The sequence below is a fragment of the Mus musculus genome, chromosome 10 (genome assembly GCF_000001635.26).
Source record: "Mus musculus strain C57BL/6J chromosome 10, GRCm38.p6 C57BL/6J".
NCBI lineage: Eukaryota > Metazoa > Chordata > Mammalia > Rodentia > Muridae > Mus > Mus musculus.
The window spans coordinates 52,262,627-52,290,232 of NC_000076.6; the positions used below are offsets into that span (position 1 = coordinate 52,262,627).

General features: G+C 43.5%; 1 protein-coding gene across 5 annotated transcripts in view; it reads left to right on the plus strand.

Moving 5' to 3' along the window:
- Dcbld1 (discoidin, CUB and LCCL domain containing 1) overlaps window positions 1–27,606 on the plus strand; it is an 87,801-nt gene that overhangs the window by 29,049 nt on the left and 31,146 nt on the right. For all 5 annotated transcript variants that reach the window (XM_011243196.2, XM_030245220.1, XM_030245221.1 and 2 more), the window contains 2 exons: window positions 21,477–21,611; window positions 23,722–23,773. In XM_011243196.2, coding sequence (XP_011241498.1) covers window positions 21,477–21,611; window positions 23,722–23,773 — 187 coding nt within the window. The remainder of the gene's footprint in view (window positions 1–21,476; window positions 21,612–23,721; window positions 23,774–27,606) is intronic.

Consider the following 27,606-nt stretch of genomic DNA (forward strand, 5'->3'; position numbering starts at 1 on the left):
ATATAGAATCACCTTGGTGACAAATTTCTGGGCATGAAAATTCCTTGCGGTGGGAAAATTTACCAAACTACACACTGAATTTATAAAAAAAATAAAAAATAAATTAAAAAAAAAAACAAGCATAAGCATTTATCCCTGTCTGATTCCAGACTGCGGATGCAATGTGACCAGCTGCCTGCCACTCCACTTAGCTTCAGCTGTGAGCGAGAAGGAACCCTTTCTCCTTTAAGTTGCTTCTGTCAGCAATCACAGCAACAGCAAAGTAGCTAATCCACCATCCTGGTGGCTTTTTGATCCTAAGCCCCATGAGACGCCTTCGAGTTAGATAATTGGAAGCCAAAGACAAAAATCTTGAACAAATCTTGTCATCTACATGTTTAGATTCCTGACTTTTTTTTTTTTTTTCACTTGAGACAGCAGGATCTCCTGTAGTACAGACTGCTCTTTAATTTATTGCAGCCAAGGATAATCCATCCATTTCATTGACTGTGGAGCAGTGGGGTTATAGGGATCAACTCTAGGGATTCATGCATGCTGGGTAAGCACTTTACCAATTGAGCTACATCTCCAGCCCTAGGTTGTTTTGAAATTTTTAAGATGTGGGTTCTTTACTGAGAAATGGGTACTGAATTCTGATTTGATATAGTGATAAAAGATAATTATTACTCTTTATAAAGTTGTTTTCTTTATAAAGTTGTATTTGTCTTTTACAAACAGGATTTGTGTTCATAAAAATGAGCATATTCAATGTGTTGGGCATAAGCAGCCCTGACTCATTTTCTAAGATGCACACACGCACCCTTGGGTAGCTCTTATTAATTTCTTATTCGACAGATAAATGGATTCACACTGAGATTCGGTAGCATGATCAGGACTACACAATTAGATCATTAAGGGCTGAGAGAAAAATTTGTTTCTATATTTTTGTGGCTCAAAGACACAGTTATCTATTGTTCTTCCCTCTATCATTCAAAGCCAGTGAATGGGAGGTGGGGGGTGAGGGTGCGGCATAGAGCAGCACAGGTCTGTAATCTAGTACTCGGGAGGTGGCAGTAGTAGGATCAGGCCATCCTTCTGTACATACTCAGTTCAAGGCTGCCTTGGGCTGCATGAGCCCTGTCTTCTGAGCTGGAGCAGCCCATTAGTACGCTGTGCAGTGATTTTGTCTAAAACACAAGGAATAAGTAGTAATTTAGTTAGCAACGTTAAGTGTTCTTTTGTGGCTGCTTTAAAGATTCCCTTTGATGGAAGCCACTGGCCAGGCATATGCTTTAGCTGAGTTAAAATAGACCCCGGGTCAGTTTGAACTTCCCCTGGGAATGCAGGAAGAGATGGCAGAAACACGAGCCTAGGCAAGGGCCAGTTCTGTGTCCTGTTGCTCCATCCCTGGGAAGGTTCAAGGCTTCTGCAGCTGTGTGACCACAGGGTCCCAGAGACCCATAGCCGTGTTTGAGAATGGCCACAGAAGTACATTCAGTAGGGGCCACATGTTCTGGAATGACTCCTGCAGTTCTGAAAGATGTCAGCTCTAACAGGTTCGTGTGTGACAGAAACGGCTGGGTCCTTTGAGTGCAAACAGTTCAGTACCTTTCATTGGCCATCTAATTGTTAAAACTCACTGGTAATGAACATTACGATTTATAGTAGTTGGTATTTTGAATGTGGGGTTAATGTTTTGAAAGAGAGTAACATTTTCTGGCATGGGTGTTGGCCAACTATGCCAAGAGTCCACATTCTTGGGATGCGCTCACATTAGCTATTGTGAATGTGCTCAAACTGGACAGGATTCATTAGTGGGCAGTTAACTTTTGATGGTTCATTGCTTGAATCATACCTTGGGCATTTTTAACATTCTTTAGAACGTTGGGAAGATGGCTTGGTAGGTAAAGTAATTGCCACACAAGCAATTTATAGGCTTGAGTTTGGATCCCCTGAACCCATGTAAAAGGCAGGCATGGAGGCAATGCCTGTAACCCCAGTATGGTGGAGACAGCCGGGGTTCCTGAGGAACTGGATGGCCACCCAGTATAACTCAATGAACTTGAGGAAGGTGTAAAAGTGATCAAGGAAAGACATCTCAACATCAACCTCTGGCTTCTAAACTCTCCACCTCTTACACTCAGGAATGCAGTTCTCGATGGCAGGCACACACACACACACCAATGTTGGGGGGGGGGCACCATGTTCTTTGCAACAAGATGAACTGTCAATGAGTGTGAATACACCCCCTCCATCTTAGAGGAATTTTTCAGATACACACTGGAGATTGTTGCTGTTAAAAGACCTATGCAGACAAGGTGGGGTGTGTTATGACTATGGCTGATCCTCCAGTTCAGTCATCAGTTAGAAGGTATTTGTATTTATTTAGGTTTCTATTGCTGTGATAAAATACCATGGCCAAAAAGCAACCTTGGGGAAGAAAGGTTTATTTCTGCATAACTCTCAGGTCACATTTCCTTACTTAGGGAAGTCAGGGAAGGAACTCAAGGCAAGAGTTGGAGCAGAGAGGCCAGAAAGGAATGCTTGCTCTCCATGACTTGTTCAGCCTGCTGTTTTATATAGCTCAGGACCACACAGCCACCCGCAGTAGGCTGGCACCTCCTACATCAATCATTAATTAAGGAAAATCCCCCACAGACTTTCCTACACACCAGTTTTATGGAGGCATTTTCTCAATTGTGGTTCTCCTCAAATGATTATAGTTTCTGTTAGTGTCTTACTTAGGGTTTCATTGCAGTGAACAGATACCATGACTGAGGCAACTCTTATAAAGGACAACATTTAATTGATACTGGCTTATCGGTTCTGAGGTTTAGTCTATTATCATCATGGCAGGACTCACAGCAGCATCTAGGCAGGCATGGCGCTGAAGGGGCTGAGAATTTTACATCTTCATCCAAAGGAAGCCAGGAACAAACTTTCGCCCCTGCAGCTAGGAGGGTCTCTTTCCCACTGCGCGGAGCTTCAAAGCACACCCCCAAAGTGATGCACTTCCTACAACAAAGCCACAACTACTCCAACAAGGCCACATATCCTAATAGTGCCACTTCACATGGGCCAAGCATATTCAAACCACCACAGTCAAGTTGACAAAAAAACTAACCAGGACAACTGTTCCCCTTTCACCCTGACACACGAACACATCACTGTTCATTTATAACCTTTCCCTTCCCATTTGTCCCTAATAATATAAAATATTCCAATGTTTAAAAGTCCCACAGTCTTTAAAAATGTAAATACTTTAAAAGTTGACTCTTTTAAAAAAAAATCCAAAGTCTCTTTAAAAGTTCAAAGTCTCTCTAAAATAATCTGGTGCTGGAGAGATGTCTCAGTTAAGAACATTGATTATTCTTCCAGATGACATGGGTTCAAGTCCCAGAAGCCACAGGATATAGTTCATAACCATCTGTAATTCTAGTACCAGGAGATCTGACTCCTTCTTTTGGCCTCTTCATGCACATGGTACACAGATATATACTTTTTCTTCCACCCTTTCAATCCTTTAACACTAGGCAAGAGAAATAAAAATGATAGAAAAGATTCCTGAATCAAGTCAGGAGTTGGAAAGGCGGGTGACATCAATTAACTTCTTCCTGCTGATTAAAGACATTGAGCTCCTTGGGGCAAGTTTGATCTCCACCTTCAGGGTATCTATTCTTCTTGTTTCTTTGCACATGAGTACTTAACAAACCTTGACCAATGGGGGATGTAAAAACATGCCAGGAAGTTTGGTAAGCTAGAGCTGGTTAAGACCCAGACACTTGTGGGCACACACCTGAGACTTAGACAGCTCCCCGAGACTTAGACAGCTCCCTGCTCCTCCTTGCCAGATTCCTGACTTGAAACACTTGCTGTGCTCCTCACATAAAAGAAACATGTCCTATGGTTACATAGACCCAAACAGAGTTCTCCATGCTAGTGAGGTACCTAGAGGCCCAGAGGGCTTTAGCCAGTAAGCTTCCCTTCTCAGCCAGTCCTCCCTGCAAAAGGTATTTAATCTCAGATCCACCATGAGAAGTGGGTAGGGTGTATTAAATGCATCCATTTTCTGCCATGAACATGTGGGGAGCCATGGAAAAGGCATTCGACTACAGATCCACAGCTTAATTCTCCTGTAGAAGGCCTCTCTGTGCTCCCAGCCACAACCGCCACCAAGCCTTCCTCTGCCATGCTAAGGACAATCACCACTAGGACAAGCCAGAGTTCTGCTTTCCCCCTAGCCCTGGCTAGATGCTGTCCTCAGCCCTCAGTCCCGAACTCCGTCCAAGAGTCTGAGAACTCCCCATGGCCTTGGCCTTGTCGCAGGCCTGGAGACCCCTGAGCCAGCTCCAGCTTCCACACCCCTAAGACTGCACTTTCCCACCCCCAAAGCGCTGTCTTAGTGCCTCCCTATAGCCCAGCACCCAGTCTGGCTTTGGCATGGAATAAGGAGTCACACTCCCAGAGTTCAGACTCCCTAAAGAAGCCTTGTCCAGCGGTGGAGTGGACTTGAGCTCACAGACCAACAACATCACACACACACACACACACACACACACACACACACACACACACACACACACACACACACAGTCTCTTGGGGCCCTAGCATTTATATACTCTGTAAAAAGCTCTCGGAATTCCAAACATCACACAACTGCACAAACTGCAGCTGGGCAAAATCATGTCCCTTAAGGTCAACTACTCTGGACAATCTGAAGCAGCTCTATATCCCACACCTGGGATTAAAATGAAAACATATCTGTATGTTTTTTAAAGAAACCAAAATTCTCCTTACATTCTTATAAAACAAATAAAAACTAGGTTAAACACCTTATTTCAAGGGTTCACAGTCACAATCAAATCAAATCAAAACCAAAGTCCAACAGTGTAAAGAGGAAAGTGCTTGATGCCTGCCATCCAATCACTGTCCTCTAGTCTCCAAAGGGCCTGGGCCACTTCTCCTGCCCCACTCTCTGCAGCACACACAGCTTGCCTCCTAGGCTCAAGCTGATATTACTCCACAGCTGTTCTTTGTGATCTGCTGTTCTTGATGATCCATTCCATGGAACTGGCATCTCAGATTCTGGGTCTCTCTTACAACTGGGCTGTACCTTCACTAACAGCCTCTCCTGGACTCCCTTCAGGAACGCCTGCCACTTGATGCCAAGCCTCAACTTCTCATCATGACCCCGTCATGCCTTTAAAACCAGTACCACCTGGGAAACTCTCTATACATTAGAAGTTAAGCTGCCAGGCTCGTGAGATGGCTCAGCGGGTAAGAGCACTGACTGCTCTTCCAAAGGTCCTGAGTTCAAATCCCAGCAACCACATGGTGGCTCAAAACCATCCTCCGTAACAAGATCTGACGCCCTCTTCTGGAGTGTCTGAAGACAGCTACAGTGTACTTACATATAATAAATAAATAAATAAATAAATAAATCTTAAAAAAGAAAGAAAAAGAAGTTAAGCTGCCAGCACAAGATACAGTCATGACTCTGGCCCTAAGCTTCTGTATTCTGGCCCAGTAGAAACATTACCCAAAGATTTCCTAATCCCACCTGATTCTTTAGCGCCAGCTCATCAGTACCAATCATCCCAGCAAAGCAGAGTTTCACTTTAGTGGTTGTTGTCTCTTGTTAATCACAGCCAGTTCTTCCATCCCCGCTGACCGGAATCACAGATTATTAATTTAATGTCAAGTGTCCCTGAAAGAGACTTCAAGGTACTCTCAAACTTCCTTCTGAAACTTCACAAGCCAGGTCTCTGTCATCTGCATATCTCTCAATGTTCTTGTCTTCTAAGCTCATTAAGCTATGAAGACTCCATGGCTTTTCCAATCCAATGTTCTGAAGTTCTTCCATAGTTCTTCCCAAAACATGGTTGGTCTGTCACAGCGATATCCCATGAACCTCATACCAATTCTGTCTTAGGATTTCTATTGATGTGAGTTTACAAAAAAAAAAAAAAAAAAAAAAAAGACCAAAAGCAGCTTAGGGAAGAAAGGGTTTATTTCGCCTTAAAACTCTCAGGTCACATTCCCTCACTCAAAACAGTCAGTACAGGAACCCAAGGCAGGAACTGGCTTGCTCAGCCTAATTTTTTATACATAATAGGACCATCTGGCCTTGGGTGTAACCATTGAAAATGGGCTGGGTCCTTACATATCAGCTACTAATTAAGGAAATGTCCCCACAGAATTTTCTACAAGTCAGTTTTTGTTGTTGTTTTCAAGATTGGGTTTCTTTGTGTAGCCTTGGCTGTCCTGGAACTTACTTTGTAGACCATGCTGGCCTCGATCTCATAGAGATCCTCCTGTCTTTGCTTCTCAAGTGCTGGGATTAGAGGCATGCAACACCACTGCCTGGCTTCTACAAGTCAGTTTTATCTTGACATTTTTTTCTGAGAAATGGTTCCCACTTCTTAGATAACTGTGGCTGTGTCAAGTTGACAAAATAGCAAAGTAGCACGGTATTGTCTGTTGCTGTGTTAAGAGACTGACCCTGCAGGCTGGAGAGATGGCTCAGTGGTTAAGAGCACTGACTGCTCTTCCGAAGGTCCTGAGTTCAATCCCAGCAACCACATGATGACTCACAACCATCCGTACGAGATCTGACACCCTCTTCTGGAGTGTCTGAAAAACAACTACAGTGTACTTACATATAATAAATCTTTAAAAAGAGAGAGAGACCTTTTTAAATGCCTTTGAAATAGTGAAAAATTGCAACAGTTAACTGAGACACGAGGACAAAACAGGCACACTGTTGTATGTGCTGAATCCCAGCACTCAGAAGCAGAGACCAGGCAGAGCTCTGTGACTTAGAACTGTGAGTTAAGAGACCATCGCCCACTAAAGTGAAATTTTGCTTTGCTGGGTTAATCAATACTGATCAGCTGGAGCTGAAGAATCAGCTGTGATTAAGAAATCAAGACAGCCTGGTGTCTTCATGGCCAGTTCCAATCCAGACAGACTTATATAGTGAGAGCCTGTCTGAAGAGGAAGGAAGGAGAAATGATGGATAATGTCCCTCTTCTCATCTAGATTGGGGAGCATTTAGCTGCTGTGGCTCCCTGGTCTCCTATAATCAAGAATAGTTCCTCTGTCTGTGTTTGTCTTTTGTGCAGTTTGACTAGTGCTACCCAGTTATTTTGTACAGGGCCTGTGAGTTTAGGTTGCTTTGATGTCCCTTGTGATTAAATTCAGATACTGCATTTTTAACCATCACTGTCTGTCTTGAGACAGAGCCTCACTGTAAATCAAGCTAGCCTGGAATTAACTGTGTAGCTCAAGCTGGTTTTGAACTCAGCAATCCTACTGCCTCAGTCTCCCCAGTTCTCTGATTTACATTCAAGAGCCACCACACTTGGCATAGTACTGATGTGTTTATAAAAGGATAAAGAGAGGGGAATATGTTTGGTGGAGGTGTGGTGAGGTGTGGGGAAGAGGGTGCCTCCTTGAGTCCATCCTTCCGCCTGAGGGACATGATGGTATAGTATAGAATAGAGTTTATTCAGGGCATGGAGAGGGGAGTTAAGAGGGTAGTAGAGGCAGAGAGAGAGAGAAGAGAAGAGAAGTAGAGAAATAGAGGCTGGCCATGAGCACGTGAAAAGGAGCTGATGGGGAGAGAGGTGAGGAAGGGGCAAGAAAACAGAGCAGGAGCAAGAACAAGAGGTCAAGCAGCCCCTTTTATAGTGAGTCAGGCACACCTGGCTGTTGCCAGGTAACTGTGGGGTGGAGCTTAGACAAAATGCTAACAAGTACTGCTCTCTAAAGTAGTCTTGGTGTCTTGTGCTTGCTCTTTTTTGTTGTTGTTTTGTTTTGTTTTTGTTTTTCGAGACAGAATTTCTCTCTATAGCCCTGGCTATCCTGGAACTCACTTTGTAGACCAGGCTGGCCTAGAACTCAGAAATCCACCTGCCTCTGCCTCCCAAGTGCTGGGATTAAAGGCGTGAGCCGCCACGCCCGGTTTGTGCTTGCTCTTAATCCTGGGACTTGAAGTAGAGGCTAGAGACTTGGACTTCAAGGTCATCCTCAGCTACAAAAGGAGATTGAGGCCATTGTGGACTATAAAATCCTGTCTCAAAAAGCAAGGGAACAGAAAAATAAAATAAATCAATAGATTGTAATCTTTAGAAGACATCTTTATAGCACTTTTCAACATCAGGGTCTGTAAGTGGCATATGTCTCCCAATTCTGGGGTATTTCATACAAGATTTCTTCCAATAACCAGTATGTGTTGTTTTCCAAATAGAACTGTGGAGATGGAAGGGGAAGACTTTTTAGAAGAAAGCTTTAGAAAAACATCTCGTCTTATGTTCATTTTATTTATGCTTATAAAACAGTAGAGACTCAAGTCAGATAGCAGGGCCAGTTCTGGAAATGAATACATTGACCTTGAAACATAGAGGAGGAATGAGCAACCCACTCGGAATCCAGGCAAATAGTAGGATGCAGATGCCTTCCCAGCCTCAGACAACTTGGTCCCAAGCACTTAGGGGAGAATCAACCTGTGTTCCTTCTTGAAAAACTAATCGACTCTCTTCTTTCCTTGCCAACTCCCACTGTTGTCTAAGCCATTCAAATAATGTTAGATGTTGTCATAATTTTTTTTAATTTTAAAAACTGTGTTTTGTGCAAAGCATGGTGGCACACGACTTTAATGCCAGCAATTCTTGGGAGGGAGACACAGATGGATTTCTGAGTTCCAGGACAGCCTGGTCTATAGACTGAGTTCCAGGCCAGCCAGCACTACACAGAGAAACCCTGTCTCAAAACCTAAAAATCAATCAGTCAATCAATCAGTTATCAATCATTGTATTCTAGCATCTGCAGAAACATGGTAGTGTGGAATTCAGGCTTTTTACTCTCCAGTCTTCTGTGTAGCCTTATCTCCAAACCTCACCCCTATCCCTATCCCTATGTTTTCCCCCTAAACGCATCATGTTAGACTTCTGAGGCATTGTAAAAAGACAAGGCAGAAAAAGATAAGAGTCCAACCTTCAACAGACAAGCAGACAAGACTGTGATAATTAGTAGACACAGGAAGGGGCAGGGCAGCAAGGGGAGTCGGGGAGTTTCCGGGAAATTTAAGAATCTGCCTAGGTAAAAAGCAGACTAGGGCCGGGCTGTGGTGGCGCAAGCCTTTCATCCCAGCACTTGGGAGGCAGAGGCAGGTGGATTTCTGAGTTCGAGGCCAGCCAGGGCTACACAGAGAAACCCTGTCTCGAACCCCCCCTCCCTCCCAAAAGAAGCCGACTAGGAGCCTTTATAGGGTGGGATGAAGGGCTTGGGAATGAGGAACTTGTTGCAGGGTGGGGGGCTGGCTACCTGTCTTCCTGCAGTCTGTCCTTCCTGAAATTGCTTGCCAAGCCAAGACTGTCCTGTGTCAGCCTCCGCAAACTCAGGAAATCCATCTCATAACCAAGACACTCATCACTTCATACAACTTTGTGCCCTTTATATTTGTTGATGTCTCTTCCCCTGGCTTTCCTGTCTCTGTGCTCTCTCTCTCTCTCTCTCTCTCTCCCTCTCTCTCTCTCTCTCTCTCTCTCACACACACACACATACACACACACACACACACACTCACACACTCACGCCCTACACCTATCAAATTCTCAGTCAAGGATCCCCTGTTATAGAAAGATCTCTGATGTCCCGCAGCTCCGGTCTCTCCCTCTGCACTCTGCTCTGAACCTTTAGCAGACACCTATTTCAGATTTGGACAATTATTTCACCTTTACCAGAGGTGTTGGGGAGTGAATGTCTTGAGTGAGGGGGTACCCTTTAGCCATCCTTTCTTATCCTTGAGTGTTTAGCTTAGCCCTGCCATTCCAGTTGCTCAAACCATGTTTACATGTAGTTTTGATTTTTCAGCAAATACATAAAGCTGACTTCTTACAGAAGAGAAATTTGAATGACACTGTATTCACACCAAAGGGAATCCCATCTGGACTTTACTGTCTGCAGATATCCTCATTTAAGAGAACCTTCTAATAGGGTTTTCCACCAACGTTTAATAGGCCAATTCAAGCCAAACAAAAAGTATAAAAACAGGTTTATTCGGGAACAGTTCCCATGAGTTCTCCAGTCTTAGAGGATGAGGTTGAAGGAGTCTCCTTGAAGATAAGGAGGCAGAGATGAATGGAGGGGGGAGGGGAGAGGCAGGGAGAGACAATTGTGAGATGTTAAATAGGCACCTCAGCAGCTTATCCCTGTTTGAAACTTAACAGCTTGGTTTTCTGCTCACTTTCAGTGTGGAAATCTATAAACAGGATAAGCGATACATGTGGCCCAACACCTAGCTGTGTGTGTTTAGGACTCAGAACCTCCTTGATCCCAATTCTCTCCTGAATAACTCTATAACATGGATTCTGTAGCTTACCACTGTGCATAAGGAAGATCAAGGAGGAAGCTCAAGAAATCTGCTTAAAATTCGCCTAGCACTTAAGATTCAAGTGAAACAGCTGACCCTACAAGTGTGCTCTTAATTAGGCACCATACCATCCCAGTTCAGTGTGACAAAGGCCATCTGAGCTCTTGCCTTGTGTGTTACACCCCCAGCTTGTGACTCATCTGTGTGTCTCTTGCTGGAGGAAATGGCACTTCAAGGGGAATCTTCATGAGGACATCCTAGGACCAAACAAGGTTGCTTGAGAAATGAGTCACAGAGCTGACTGGTAGGATTACTCTGAGAAGCCAGGGTGGTCTGTGGTGAAAGGAAACAGTAATCAGTTGGAGGATTCCTGTTTTGCTCAGTGCTTTGAGCCATAGGAAATCAAGAAGTTCACAGATCGGTCTCCATTTCCTGTATCTCCACCCCCAATATATATATACATACATATATATATTTTTGTTTGTTTGTTTGGTTGGTTTTTTTGTTTGTTTGTTTGTTTGTTTGTTTGGTTTTCGAGACAGGGTTTCTCTATAGCCCTGGCTGTCCTGGAACTCACTTTGTAGACCAGGCTGGCCTCGAACTCAGAAATCCACCTACCTCTGCCTCCCGAGTGCTGGGATTAAAGTCGTGCGCCACCACGCCCGGCTATATTTTTAATCATTATCAATGAGTTACATGTATCATTACATTATCTGTTCATGTTTATAAGACACTAAAAACAAGATAAATGGAAAAAGTAGGAACTGTCTTTTTTTTTTTTTAAATACATAAAATTGCTAAGTGTCCGGGATTTAGCATACTACAATAGCATCTTGTCATTATTATTCTTGATTTTTGGTTTTACTTCTAAAGAGAGAAAAAAAAAAAAACTCAGAAGCCACTGTTTTACAAATAGTTCTCCTTTTGGACCCACAGGAGTAAAAAAGTAAAATTCTTAAACTTTTGGAAGTTAAAAACACAGAACCTTGAAAAGAATTTCCAGCATATAAAAGGCTGGATTTGCTTAAACGTTCCCCTCTGGTATTCATTAACATAAGCATAGCCTCCTGGGAGGAAAAGCTACTTCCCTGGAAACAGTGATTCCATTGCCACCCTTTGTAAAGGATGGCTTGGTAGGGTGCTGCGCTGATCTCGGTGGCAAGTCTTCACTCTCGCATCCCTGAACCCCAAGGAAAGAAAGCTGCACCTTTGTCTAGGAATCTGTCTGGCTCATTTGTCCTGTGTTAACTGATTCTTGTCTGTGTATCAGAGACCAAAATTTCACCAGGGGGCACCGCTTACATTGTTCTTTGACTTTGGTTTTAATGGCACAACTCAGGACTGTCTCTTTTTCATGCTAATTCTCCTTTTCAAAGAAAATGGCTCTGAAAATTCTATAATTTTGTACAATGACCTTACTGCAATTAGTGAGCCTGGACAAACCCTGCTATTTGACTGCATTGAAAACCAAAATGAGAAATGGGCAGAAATCTAAGTACAGCTTCAGTATTTCTGGTGATTGTCTCATCAATGCGCCCTTCAGCACAAAGCTGGACCACGCTGGGTACCACTTTCCTGGCAGCTGACAGTGTGCCAAGTGGCTAGCCTTGCCAGTGGTGTTCCCAGGGAAGGCCACTGAGCCCCACCAGGCATGTTCTTATCTGTCCTGAAAATTATATATGTAGTTCAGAAGGGGCTCTGTGTGGCTAATGTGGGGTTTGAGGAGGCATCTCTCTTGTTCCTTTTAATTTGTGACAAGCCTCAAAGAAGGTAGGTCTTGATTTGGTGCCCGTGTTTTTTTTTTTTTTTTGGTTTTTTTTTTTTTTCCCATTGACACTGGCTTTAGAGGGGGAAGGAAGGGACTGCATTCTTAATGTGGTTCAGGGGGGCCCTTTCACCCATAAGATAGCCAGCAACTTAGTCTTTGAGCTCCAAAATCAAAACCACATACCCACCCGAAACGAGCTGGGACTGTTTCTAGTTCTGCAAGGATAGGGCAGTCTGTGGAGAAGAGCTGCACAGATGCCAAAGCCCGGATTCCAGGTTGGCCTGGAGCAGGCAGTTGATAGCACCGCTCTGTTTTGTTCATGCACAGAAATAAAGGGTTTTCTTTCCAGCTGCGGATGTAGCAGACCAGGGATGCACTAAAGATAGGAAGCTCCTGCTGTCGTGGTCTGCGAGGACTTGCTTTCAAGTCTGCTGACAGATGCTACAATGCTGTACTATTTATTTAGTATCACTAAATAGCTCTTCCGCGATTCATGGCTGCCAATTACTACGGGAAGTAAAAAATGATTTCTTCCCCGATTGTTCTGCCTACCCACTTAATGTCCTGTCCCAGTCAGTTGGAGACTTGTGATTGAAACATAAGAAGAAACTTGACCCACAGATAAGAGTAGAGGTTATGGGGCTAGGGAGGTGTTTTGGTTGTTCGAATGCTTCCTTAGCATCGCTGGGCTGGGTGTGGGGGAGCACACTTGTACTCACACTGGGGATGTGAAGGCAGGAAGTTTTAGAGCTTCCGAAGCTACACAATAAGTTCTAGGCCAGACAATGCTACGTGGGACCCAGACTCAGAAAGCAAAAAGAAAGAGGGAGGGAGAAGGGAGGAAGCAGGCAGTAACAAAGGACTTAGATGCTGGGTTTCAGTGCTGTGACATGCACAACACTGTTGGCCAAGAACCAGACATCCTTAGAAAGTGTTTGCCCCAATTTTAGAAATGTAGGGCTCAGCCTGACTTTGAAATGGAAACAAGTTTGCCAGTCAAAGAACACTGCCTGAGACAGAGTATAACCAATACAGCCAAATTAAGTGGTATAATAAGATGGTCAAAAATGAGAAGCTATTGAACTCTCATTTGTGTTGACAGTAAAATTTTACTTTTTCAAATGCTTAAGAATAGGAGAACCTCCTCTTAAACATCAAGTGGAAACTACTCAGTGAAGAGCAGTCAAGCAACACTTAACAGCAGGGCCGGGCTTGGACATGAGAAATAAGACCCTTCCCCCATTCTGTAATAATGATGAATTTAAAAGATGTGCAAAAGCAAAACATTTGTTGAACTGTTCCACAGAAAAGGCACCAGCACAGAAGAGTCCAAATGTCTGAGTGTTGTTTGGCATGAGATAGTGCTTGTTAAAGTCCCCAACCGAGGGGCTGGAGAGATGGTATTAGGATTTTTGAGGCTATAGGTAGGCCTAAAAACACCATAAACATCATACCATGAAACAGACCCTTACATGCAGGAGATTTCTTGGGGACTGGGGGAGAAGGCTGCCTCTTAGTGGAACAAGGGACAGAGGACCAGCTGTGATGGCTGGAGCTTTATAAGGGGTACACAACTTGACTTGTTGGTGATAGTGGAAATGTGTCCAATTTGATGGCTTTGAGGATATTGAATCACTGAAGGCAGATAGAAGGTGCACCTACCTAGTTCTGGAATGTGGCTGCTCCTAACAGATGGCTTAGCAATTAAGAGCACATACTGCTCTTGCAGAAGACCTGGGCTTGGCTCACAGCATGCATGTGGCTTACAACCATCAGTCTTCTGATCCCTGTGCAGTCACCAGGCATACACCATGTACAATCATGTACATACATACATGCAGGTAAACACTCATACTCATGAAATAAATACGAAGAAAGAAGTCCCCAAATGAAGGACAATTCCTGCCCCCTTTTCCCACAGATAGTTACGATCTTCAAGCCCTTTTGTACAGAGCTGTCTCCCTTCCCAAATTTCTCGACCTCTTGATTCAGGATGCAAAGCCTCCTCTAATGAATATTCTAGGGCTTGGGACTGCCCCCTTTTCTTTCCATGGGTTAAGTCCTGGAGCAGACTGCCTGCTACTTTCCAACTCAAAGTTCTGAGATGGAGGTGACCTAGAGCTGAGAGGGGCCTAGGGCTTCCTGCTTCTCTGTGATTCTCTGTGAACTTTAGAAACCCTTTCACTGAAAATGAATGTGACAATTTCTTCCACTGAGAAATCAACTGAGTTTTGTGAACATTGAATGTACTTATTCAAGCCAAAATGTTGCAAGTCAGTCATTCAACATGGCTTCCATTTTCTTGTGTTTTGTTTTCTGAGATAGGGCCTCATGTAGTAGCTCATTCTGGTTTACAAATTGCTAAAGAGAGCCTTGAACTTCTTATCTTCCTGCCTCGTCTCCCAAGTCCTGAGACTACAGGTGCATGTGCCAATATGCCTGCCTTCAACATGGCTTCTTTTGAGGATTTTGTTTTTTTAAAGGAGGAATGTCTAACTTATTCTAGCTGAGGTCCTTAGTCCATAATATCATTCTTGGCTACATCGTGAATTCAAGATCAGCTTATATTATATGAGGTCACACACACACACACACACACACACACACACAACTCTAAAGTAGATACAGTAAGTGTTGTGGTTATTTTTTAAGACTTATTTATGTTTGTGAATGCACTGTAGCTGTCTTCAGACCCACCAGAAGAGGGCATCAGAACTCATTACAAATGGTTGTGAGCCACCATGTGGTTGCTGGGGATTGAACTCAGGACCTCTGGAAGAGCAGTCAGTGCTCTTTACTGCTAAGTCATCTCTCTAGCCCCAAGTGTTGTGTTTTATAAAAAAGAAAAAGAAGCCAGGGATATGTTTGGAGGAGGCAAGGTATGGTGTAGGGGAAGGGGATGCCTCTGCTGGCCCATGCTTTATCATCCCTACCCCCTGAGATACCAGCCACGGGCCACGAACATGTGGAAGGACAGCGGGGAGAGAATGGGGAGAGAGGGACAGAGCAGGAAAAGAGCAAAAGCAAGAGAGTGAGGAGCTGGGCGTGGTGGCGAACTTCTTTACTCCCAGCACTCTGGAGGCAGAGGAAGAGGCAGGCGGATTTCTGAGTTCGAGGCAAGCCTGGTCTACAAAGTGAGTTCCAGGACAGCCAGGGCTATACAAAGAAACCCTGTCTCGAAAAACAAACAAACAAACAAAAAAAAAAAAAAAAAAAAGAGAGAGAGAGAGAGAGAGAGAAAGAAAAAGAAAGAAAGTGAGGAAAGAGCAAGCCGCCCCTTTTATAGTGAGTCAGGCATGTCTGGCACTTGCCAGGTAACTGTGGGGCGGAGCTTAGACAAAATGCTAACGACAGCCAGTCGAGCAAGCTAGTCATAAAATAAACAGTGAAAAGACTGTGGGAAAGCCCTGATAATTAAGGTCATCCTCTACCAAGTCCAGATGGCTCCTCTGCGCTCAGCGCAAAATGGGGAATGAATTTTACCTGCAAGGCTTCCCCTTCTCTGACCTTGTCTGGGGACCGGAGCACCCACACCCTGTACTTGGGGAAGGTCAAATAGTCCTTGGCGAACCTACAAGTTCAAGTTCAACTACTTTGCTGATAAAAGCCGGCCTAGCAAGTACCTGGGATTCCTGGAATGCCTCTCCATGCAAACTAAGCATTCACAGCACTTTAACCCCAGCCAATGATTTCATCCCCTCTGAAAACTCCTTCCCACTCTCCAAGGTTCATCTGTAGCCCTTGTCCACTCCAAATAAAGTGAATACATATAGAAGCTCACCCCACATAAAGGTATGTGCACAAGCTAAGATCATCCAAGAGAAATCATCTATTTCATTTAAAGTCCTTCGAGAAGGCCTTCTCTCCTCCCTGGCACTAACTTCCACCTGGACTGGGATCCTGCACGCCCACCCCTTCCTGTCCGTACCCCCCCCCCCTTCGTCCTTTCAGCCTGGTGTGAATCTTCATCTGTGCAGGAGGAAGGACACGTGCACACCACGAAAGAGGACTAGAGATATATAACCCAAAGAGTAGAGCTCTTGCCTAGCCCATGCGAGGCCCCAGTCCTTCAGTAACACACTGTGGAGGGAGTGGGTTAGCATCCTTGAAAGAGCCTGGCTGAAAACAGAACTTTGCTTGAGCAGCCAGGGTTTGTTACTAGTTCCCATTGGATATCTCTTCCCTTTTGACAATAGGAAAACCGTTTCTGTTGGGTCCAGAGGAAACTCCATCTTCCTCCAGACGCTGCAGTTCCATTGAAGCTGATTCCCATCTACCAACTGAGCCATTTCCCCTTTCCCTAGAAGAAGGAAGTAAGGGATTAGCATACCAAAGCTCATGCTGGCTTCCAGGCTCCCTCAGAATCCCAAGTACCTGGTAGACATGTCTGTGAGCTTGCTAGCATCCTGGCTTTTCTCAGCCTGTCTCACCCCTTCCAAACTTCCTCCAGCTTCCCTCACCCAGCTATCCATTCTCCTTATGTAAGGGTCCATGATTCGAGGAAGAATGATAGCCCAGACTCAAATAGTATGCAAACGCAGAGAGTGTTTAATCCTGCAGAAGTCCAGCCTGTTGGGGTCTTCCACTACCATAATAGAGACAACCAGGTGAGTTTGCAGGCCGGATTTAAAGCACATTAGGGAATTCTGGGGTAGGTGCCCTCTATGTTAATCTATTGGGTCCATCTCATGGGCATTTCAGTACCTGAGTGTGGGGCTGGGAACTTGCTATGGAGGTCTGGAAACTGCTGCTGAGGAAGTCTGGAAACTGCTGCTGACCCATTGTCCTTGCCTCAAGTCAGTTGGTGGGCCAGCTTCTGAGGCCTGGACTTGCCGGGTGTTGCCCAGTTCGTGGAAACAGATTTAGGCTTAGTCTTCTTTACTGCCAATTTGAAACCTGACATGGAGTCAGCCTAGCCTTCTCACTTATAACCCTGCTGTTTCACCTGTGCTCCCTCCTTTTTGTCTCCTGCTCTTGGTCCACTCTTTCTCTTCATGTCTTGCTCTTTCCCTACTCTCCTCTCGTGGCCATGTTCAGTCCATTATTCTGCTCTGGACTCTTTCAGATGCCTCTGACTATTTTCTCCCTCATATCTACAGTGAAAACCTTCCACTTAACTATACCTTGGATGGACGTGTCATCCGTTTATACAGCTTCTAGTCTGAGGAAAGGAATCTATGGCTAAATAATCTATCAAGCTTTGGGACAGGTGATAATTTGGGTGCCTTGCCCAACAGGCTGCAATGCAGTCAGGGCTCCAGTCTCATCCCCATCCCGAACAAAGGCTCACTCACACTGAAGCTACAAAGGAAATAAGGAAAGCCATTCTACAGGACACTGATACAGGTTTCTCATACTCCCCTGAGGATGTATCCTTTTGTGGCATGCTGTTAAGCCTGAGATAGACTGGTGTTGGGCATCAGGGTCACTAAAGGGCAGTGGCAGCCTTGGCTTTCTTTAAACTTTTCCTAGAAATGTCTGTGTGCTTGGCAGGATAAAACCAGAGAGAACTTACCCGATGTATTTGGCATTTAGGGAATCATATATTGTACAAATTTGTGTAGTGACCCATATTCTTACCTATTTGTGAGATAAGCCTGAAGTTTTGCAACATTTGCAATTCTGAGAACTTGGAAAGGGGGAAATTGAGTTCTTTTGTGTTACCAATTTACATTCGTTTACCCAGGTTTTAATCAGAATTCATTCGGAAGCTGTGGAAAGTTAGGAAGAGACTTAGTACTTAACACAATTGGAGAGGAGTGCTCAAACAGAAACTCGGGTAGAAAAAGATCCTAGCTTATTAACTGCTCTAAGTTATATTCTTTTTACTATTTGGCGTATATGCTTATATACTAACCTCTCTGCAAAGGGCAAGTGCTTTACAAAACCGTAAAACAAACTGGGAAGGTTATGCTCAGCCTATGACTGGCTTTCTTTCACCTACAGAGAGGCCTATGATACTTCATTATTGTGCTGGTTAATTTCTGTCAACAAAACTAGAGTCACCTGGGAAGAGAGAACTCAGGGAACTGCCTACCAGATTGGTCTGTGGCCAGTTTCCTTGACTAATATCAGTGGGGGAGGGCCCAGCCTACTATGGGTGGTGCGGCTTCGGGGCAGGTAAACTGGGTGTATAAGAAAGCAAGCTGTGCAAGCCATGGGGAATATAAGTCAGCAAGCACCATCCTTCCATGATCTCTGTTTGACAGGGGACTCTAACTTGTAAGATAAAATAAACCCTTTTCTCCCCAACTAGGTTTTGGTCACTGTTTTACCCTGGCAAGAAGACCCTAACAAGGACAACAGATTAAATTGCCTGTCTTTAATATTCATAATACAGTGTTAAAATTTGTAAAACTTTTAATTTATAACATTTGTGCTTGCTGGGTCTATTAGCTACTTTTGTCTTACTCTGGGAAGATTCTCTGATGAAAGCAACTTAAGGGAGATAAGTTTGACTTTGGCTTACTGTTCAAGGATACAGTTTATCAAGACAGGGAAATGCTGGCAGCAGGAGCTTGAGGGAGCTGGTCAAGTTGCATTTGATGTTAGGAAGCAGAAAATGACGGGTCTTTTATGCTCAGGAAACCTCTGTGTAGTCCAGGACTCAAGGCCAAGGAGTGGGTGCTATCCAGCTTTAGGGTGAGTCTTCCATCTCAACCTAATCAAGATACTCCCTCAGCTATATCCAGAGGCTGACCTAGATAGTTTCTTATAGGTTCACCCAGAGACTTGCCTTTTAAGGGATTCTAGCTTCTGCCAAGTTAGTGGCTAATCATTATTAGCCATCATGCCAGGCTTGCACATGCTAGGCAAGCATTTTAGCACTGAGTTACATACATGCCCAGCCCTTAGGTTTCTGAGACATGCCCCTAGCATGCAGCCCAAGCTACCTTTGAATTACAAACCCTTCTGCCTCCTCAAGTGTTTCTCAAGATTTCAGTCATGAACCAGCTGTATTATACAATCATTTTCTTACTTTGGCACAGTTCACTTCTTTTCTACTGTATTTAAAGTGAATATATTTCAGGAATGGTCCAAGTGACATTTTATTGGGGTTTAGCTTTTTACAAATTGTGGTAAATAGAAGAACATTTCAACACAAGCAATAATTGCATTCTGCCAGAAATGAAGAAGCAAACACAAGACCGTCTTGCTCTGTGGACACAGTCTAAAGAGAAGATATGCATTTTATTTATTTATTTATAGAAGAAGCACTTGCATGGCTCTTAGTATATGAGCTATTCTAAGTTACATTGGGGAACTATTGACGTATGATGAGGGTTTCCAAAGGCCGAAGTGGAAGCTGGGAAGATGGCTCAGGTAGCAGATTGCCTCCTACAAACATCAAGACCTGAGTTCTGATTTCCAGTACCTAAATAAAATGAGGCACTGCAGCTCATTAGCCACACAACCCAGCCAAAATCCACATACGCCAGGTTCAGTGAGGGATTGTTTCAAAAACTTAATATTACAGGGCCTTCGAGATGGCTTATCTGTTAAGAGGACTCTGCAGTGCACCAAGTTCGGTTCACAGAACCCATATGACAGCTCACAAACATCCGTAACTCCAGTCCTAGGAGATCCAAAACCCGTTTTTGGCCTCTGCAGGTACCAGGCATGCACATAAGTTGTGCAGTGGAGGAAGACACCCAAGGTTGGCCTCTGCTTTCTCTCCCTATGCACAGGCACACATGTGCCTACACTTGCACATACACACTTACCACACACATCCCAGGTCAGGACGTTGATTACTTGGGTTTTTGATCTATTGAATAAGATCATTTGATCCAATGAGGTTTGATTCCTACTGAGTGAGAGTGGTCATTTCTTTCGAAACCTCTTCCTACTTAGTCTGATTGTTGTAGCTGTTGCTATTGGCTGCCTCTCTAGTGTTCTTAGAGAAACTGGTGAAGAATCTCTCTCCAAAACCTGCTTGTGGAACTGGGCGTGGTGGTAGATGCCTTTAGTCCCAGCACCAAGGATGCGGGGACAGATGGTTCTCCGAGTTGTAGGCCAACCTGGTCTACATAGTGAGTTCCAGGTCAACCAAGACTATGCAATGAGACTGTCTCACAACAAAGGGAGAAAAAAAAAAAAAAAAAAAAAAAAAAAAAAACTTGCTTGGGGAGCTAACAAAATGGCTGTATAGGTAAGGTTCTTGTTGTCAGTCCCAACAACCTGAGTATGTTCCCAGTAGTCACAGAACCAAGTCCAAAAATCCTTTGACCTCCACATGCACTCTATGGAATGCAGTGTTTCATTGGACTTTATTTAAATCATTGTAGGAAGGGTTTTAGCTTCTGTTTTATGCTTAGTCTATGTATTCTCTTTAAAATTTACCAATGTTGTTATTGCTTTTCAAGCAGTTTTCTCTAGAAATTTTTTGTTGTTGTTGTTTGTTGTTGTTGTTTGGTTTTGGTTTTTCAAGACAGGGTTTTCTCTGTATAGCCCTGGCTGTCCTGTAACTCACTTTGTAGACCTGGCTGGCCTCGAACTCAGAAATCCGCCTGCCTCTGCCTCCCAAGTGCTGGGATTAAAGGCATGCACCACCATGCCTGGTGTCTAGAAACAGCTTTATAATCAGGTTTCTTTTTTTGGTTTTTGTTTTTGTTTTGGGAGATTTTTGTTTTGTTTTGGTTGGTTGGTTGGTTGGTTGGTTGGTTGGTTGGTTGGTTTTGGTTTTTGAGACAGGATTTCTCTGTGTAGCCCTGGCTATCCTGGAACTTTGTAGACCAGGCTGGCCTCAAACTCAGAAATATGCCTGCCTCTGTCTCCAGAGTGCTGGGATTAAAGGTGTGCACCACCACTGCCTGGCTACATTTATTTATTTGTATGTGTGTGGGTACATGCATGCCACAGAACTCTCTGTACATTACGGGTGTTAGAGGAGTTTGCCTTCTCCTCCCACCACATGGGCACCATTCCTAAGGCTTGGTGACAAGGACCTTTACCTGCTGAGCCAAGCCATCTAACCACCCAATCATTTTGCATTCTGCAATATATTTTCATCAGAAACCTTCTTTGAATCCGTTTCTTAGGAGGATCCCAGAGTATGTTCTCTGATAAATTATTTCTTAGTGTCTTTGACATCTGTTCTGTTAGGTTTTCCTATTTGCTGGGTTGTTCATAGTGAGCAACTTCTAAACTATTGCTTGTCTGGGGTGGGTAGGCTGTTCCACCCCAGGCTTAGCTGTCCAATCAGGTTTACAGATTGGTCTCCGTCAAACAAAATTCCAGATGGATAAGAATTTAAAATTTTGTATGTGTTATAGGGCATATCTGTTCTCTGAAAGAAAATCCTCTGTTCTTTGTAAGTTTTCAAATGTACCCGACGCGTGCTTTGTTTCCAGGTCCATATTGTGGGAGTTGGGCTGTTCCCAAAGAACTCCGGCTGAACTCAAACGAAGTGACTGTCCTCTTCAAGAGTGGATCTCACATTTCTGGCCGGGGCTTTCTGCTGACCTACGCCAGCAGTGACCATCCAGGTACAACAGAAAAATCATCCAGCCTATCTGCCTTCTGCTCCTTATCTCTTCCTCTGGGCATAATTGTGATCTCAGACACAACAGTAAAACATGAGAACAAGTTGGGCACAGAGGCCCATATCTTTAATCCCAGCATTCCAGAGCCAGGGGCAGGCTGGTCTACATATGAGTTTCAGGCCAGCCGGGGCTATATAGTAAAACCCTGTCTTGTGGGAAGAGGAGAGGAAAGGGCCTGAGGACAGAGGGGAACAGCTTTGTAAGTAGTTGGTACTGCATTCTTTTAGAACCTATGGTGAATGGATCCCATGATGTGTATGGGATGGAATGAATCTTGTTTACTATGATCCTTGAGTACCCCATCTCTGGGGAAATCTTCCCAATCTTGGTGTGATCTGGCTTCTCTGAAGCCCTGCCCTAGTGTCCTTCCTTGCTTAAGAAGCAAACGTTTTAACTAGTTACCTCACCCACGTCACACACCAGCTTAGAGACACCGTAGGGTCACGTGACACCCTGACCACAGTTGGGAAAGAATGGGGCCCTGGTGAGAGGGAAACTGCCAGCTCCTTCCTCAGCCTCCAGGGGCAGAGTCATCACCCTGCCACCCGCTCCGTGCCTATCCAGAGTCACAAGATGCCCTGTGTTCCTGCCGCCAGTCAGCTTTGGAAGAATTATGTCTGAAAGGGGACGTGCCACTCATATGAAGGCAATTGTGGCTTGTGTTCACCTTATTTTGCTCCTTAAGAAACATTCATGAAAAGGCTGGAGAGATGGCTCAGCTGTTAAGAGCTCCAACTGCTCTTCCAGAGGTCCCTGAGTTCAAATCACATGGTAGTTCACCACAATCTGTAGTGGAATCTGATGCCCTCTACTGGTGTGTCTAAAGACAGCTATAATGTACTCATAAATAAAATAGATAGATAAATAAATAAGAAAAGAAAGAAAGAGAGAGAGGAAGGAAGGAAGGAAGAGAGAGAGAGAGAGAGAGAGAGAGAGAGAGAGAGAGAGAAGGAAGGTTGGTTGGTTGGTTGGTTTATGAAGAAGAAAGAGCTATTGCCGAGAATATGGGCTATTTGGGGAACTATTTTGCCAGTTTAACTAAATATGTTCCGCTGTAAGGACCTTCCTTTTTAGGTGCTAGCTCCTGATTGATTGTTGATCAACAGTGATTACCATGTCGGTGTTGTAGTTAAACTGTCCCTGTGTCACCCGAATGCCACTGGCTAAATTAAAATGTTCTGGGCAGCTGAGTATGTCACTATTGGTGGAGCCTGGGCTCTGTCTCCAGAACCACAAAAATCCAGTTGTAGTGGCACAAACCTGTAATCCCAGCACTCAGGGAGGAGAACTGAGAGGACCAGAGAGAGCATCTCAAGGTCATCCTCAGCTACATAGTGACCTGTATGGTCAGACCAGGACTAGCCTGGGCTACCTCAGCTACATAGTGACCTGTATGGTCAGACCAGGACTAGCCTGGGCTACCTCAGCTACATAGTGACCTGTATGGTCAGACCAGGACTAGCCTGGGCTACCTCAGACTCTGTCCAAAAAAAAGGGGGGAAGGGGAGAAAAAAATGTTCCTGGGAATGTTTTCCATGAACTGTGATAAGATTTTTAATGGTATTTCTCCTGTTAAGCATATTGTGCACATGAAACCTGGAGGTGTGGCTCAGCGGGTAAGAGCACTTGACTGTTCTTCTGAATGTCCTGAGTTCAAATCCCAGTAACCACATGGTGGCTCACAACCACCCATAATGAGATCTGATGAGTCTGAAGTCAGCTACAGTGTACTTATGTATAATAATAAATAAATCTTTTTTGAAAAAAAAGAAAGAAACCTGTAGGTGTATAGTATTACAGTTAGAAGTAGATTTTTGTTATTGTTCTCTAGACAGTAGCACTGAAAACTCCTCAATGGTGATAGGAAATAAGAAAGAAACTGATTAAACTCTGGAGACTATAATCCCCGATTTTATTTATGTGTAGACAAGAAAATTCAAATAACATGGTAATGCTTTCAAGGTTTTCTTTTTTTAACTGAAAAGAAATATTTAGAAACAGGTGGCCTGTTTTCCACTCCCCTGCTCATTGTACTTCTCTTTATTTGTAATAGATTTAATAACCTGTTTGGAACGAGGCAGCCATTATTTCGAGGAAAAATACAGGTAAATATGTGTACTAAATTATTCATGTATAACAATAAGGAATATTTGAGATGTTCCCAAAAGGCAGAATCTGCAAACCCTTTGCACTGCAAATAACTGTAGTTTTTAATAGGCCAAAAGTCCCTATTGCCCTGACTCATGCAATCTCTGTTGTGGTTGAAGCAAAAAAGCAAAGGTAGACGATAAAAACAAATAAGTCAGCATTATAAAGATTTGTTTATATGAACAATCCCAAGCTGCAGATATGGCTCAGCAGTCAGGAATGCACACTGCTTTTGCAGAAGACCTGAATTTGGTTTTTAGGTCCCACTAGGTCCCACGTCAGGAAGCTCACGACTAATTGGTAACTCCAGCACCAAGAGATCTAAGGCTCTATTCTGACCTCCTTGGGCACCCATAATCATGTGCTCATACCCGTACCCATACAAAAATACCCACTTATACACATGATTTAAGTGTGTAAATTCAAAATAGCATTTAATAAAGCAGGAGAGTGGGGATGGTGCAGACTGAGTGTGGTGGTGCACACCTGTATTGTCCTAGTCATTGAGAACTGGAGGCAAGATGCTCAGTAGTGAGCCTGGGCTGGGCTGTATGAAACACACACACACACACACACACACACACGCACACACACATGCACATACACACGATGATGAAGAAGAAAAGGAGGAGGAGGAGGACTTGGTCCATAGTTTTCTAATCCCTTAGTTCTGCTATATTATAATGAGTCACAGTTGAGTCTGGAGTATACTTTTTCCCTGGTTGGTATTTGGAAATAAGGTGTATAATCCTTTCATAGGGGTTTTTGTCTTTTACCCTAAAGAAAAGCCTATGAAGAATAAGGATATGGGTTGTTAGTTCATCTTGACCTTAACCTTGAGTCTACTTAATTGCTGATATGTATTTCCTCCTCAGCCATCAAGGAAGTGATGTGGTCTAGACGGAACTCCTAATCATAGGGATGGTCTTTCAGCAATTCTTTATTATGTAGGGCCATCCTAAGCATTGGAGAATGCCTTCCGTCCCTGGGTTTTACTGTCCACATGCCAGTTGTAACAAACACAACTGTCTGTACACAATGCCTCATGTTTTCTAGGGGATGAAAACACCTCCAGCGGGCAATTTCTGTCTAGAAGTCAATGCCAATAGCAATGACAAAAACCTGTAACTTTATAGAGTACTTTCTTAATGGCCTGTGCAGCTCTCTATACCACGCACATAAGTAGCTCTTTTGATATTTTAGCATTCCCAGAAGGTTGCTTCTGTTACGTCATGAAAATGGAGGCTCAAAACCACTAAGTCACTCCACTAAGTGTGCTCAGGGAGCTAGATTTAAGAGCTCACGTCCCTAACTCAGATATTTGGACATTCTCAATGTGAGTGTTTGATGTGCAGGATCAGTTTCCATATTAGCTAATATTAAGTGTATTTAAGGAACATGAGAAATCCAAGTATATGAAAGTAAATGTTGCTTTGTAAGGTCATGGTTCAGCCCATGAATACAGAGGCTAATGGCCACTAGAGTTTTATCAGCCACATGTTTCCAGTGCACTGGTGATAGGGCCCTGGGAATCGTAGGAAAGGACAATGTATTCAAAGATACTGTGTGACATTATGGTGACAGATTAGTTCCAATTTATGTAGGCCAGCCATTTTGCAGTGCTTTAGTATGGCCACTGATGCAGGCCCACACCTCTCACCCATAGTTCTGGAATACAGAAACCTTTGGGCGTTCTTTGTTACTCATTTGATTGTCAATTCATTTGACATTAGCAGGAGGCTATTTAGTCTTTCTGCATTTTACTTAACTATAACTATTCATGCATTCCATGTGAGGTGTTACAGCCCTTGATTAACATGCATGGGCTCCATGGGGGGTCTTATATTATAACCATCATTGGCACCATTTCAGTTTCCTGCAATCCTAAACTGTCTGAATTCAGAGGCTCATCTGGCACTAAGCAATTCTTCTCTCAAGGACCTGTGAGCCTGTAGGAGGTTGTTTTTTATTTCTCGGTTCCTTGATTACTACTGCCACGAAGGCCCTAGGAAAGAACCATGAAACATTTATTTGGGTCGTCTGATAATTAGTTGTCATTACATGGTAATTTTCTAAGCAGTGAGAGGAAAGTGAATGGAAGGGAGAAAAAAAAAAAAAAAAAAACTGCTACTTTGGAATCTGTCACATAAAAGGAGTAAACAGGCCTCAACCTACTCAGAGACTAAAGGCAGCTGAGGGAGGGAGGAGTCTGAGAGCAACCACTCATCACCTCATACCAAGTGGTCAACACTGAAAACATATATACAAGTAGGAGTGGTAAGGCCATGCAGGTTGTATGTATATATTTAGGAATATATGTATGTACACATAGGTAACAACAATTAATGAAAAAAGAGGCCATGAATTTGAAAGAGACCAAGGAGGAGGGGCATATAGGAGGCTGGAGGAAAGAAAGGGAAGGAAGAAATGATATGATTATAATAGAAGGAAGGAAGGAAGGAAGGAAGGAAGGAAGGAAGGAAGGAAGGTTGTCAAGTCATATAGAAACAGGGACATACAATGTTCATCTTCAAAGCTGTCAATGTTTTTATACATTGGCTCTGTGTGTGTGTGTGTGTGTGTGTGTGTGTGTGTGTGTGTGTGTGTGTGTGTGTTTTCAAAGGTATAAGTAGCTGTCTTTGATATGTTGATGCTTCAAGATACTAGAGAGAGAAGAGACTGAACCACAGGGAGTTTATATGCTGTGTTCAGGGTCTCAGCTAGCTAACCTTGGTCTGAGCCAAGTAAGTCACCCAGCGTCTAGATTGAGACCCTTTGTCTTAGTTAGGGTGTCCATTGCTGTAAGAGACACCATGACCAAGGCAGCTCTTATAAGGACAACGTTTAATTGGGGCTGATTTACTGGTTCAGAGGTTCAGTTCATTTTCATCATGGTGGGAGAACGGCAGCATCCAGGAGAGTTCTACATCTTAATCTGAAGGCCAATAGAAGACTGACTCCCAGATAGCTAGGAGGAAGGTCTCTTAAAGCCTACCCCCACAGTGACACACTTTCTCCAGCAAGGCCACACCTCCTAATAGTGCCACTCCTTGAGCCAAGCATATTCAAACCACCACACCCTTCAATCACATTACCATCGTGATGGGTTCCTGGAAAGCTTCTTGAAAGACAAATTAAATAAATTGAGCCCTATTTTATTATGCATTTATCTGTATGTATATATATGTGTATACCTGTGTATACATGATAAATGTGGGCCAAACTTGTCCTTGAACATATGACCCTCTTGTCTCAGCCTTTTGATTTGTTGGGATTACAGGCTTGTATGATGGGACCTGACTAAACCCTAATTTTAAAGCATTCTTCTTCAGTGTAAGGGTCATTTATTTTTACCTGCACCAGTAGTATCTGTTACAGTAACCCTGGTGACTGTGTACTTGAACTATGGCAAGTCCAAGGGGAAGTGTACTACAGATGTAAAATATATTCTCAGTACTAGGAAAAAAAACAAAGTTAAACTTTCTCCTTGATTCTTGGTTTTTTTTTTTTTTCAATATAAGTGGGAATTAACAGAATTTAGGTATATTGTGTTAAATGTATATTATGAATTTTACCTGTTTCTTTTTACTTTTCCTAATATAGATACTAGAATATTTAAATTTATAAATATGACTTCTGTTTTGTTTCTGCATTATAGTTTAGATAACAAGGTATTGTAGTACATGAACACCAAAATTGTGCTCCAAGAGAGAGTTTACTAGTGTTGCTTTTTTTTTCTTCTTTTTATCCATCCAAATATTTTAAACATTTCCTTTAATATGGATAAGGT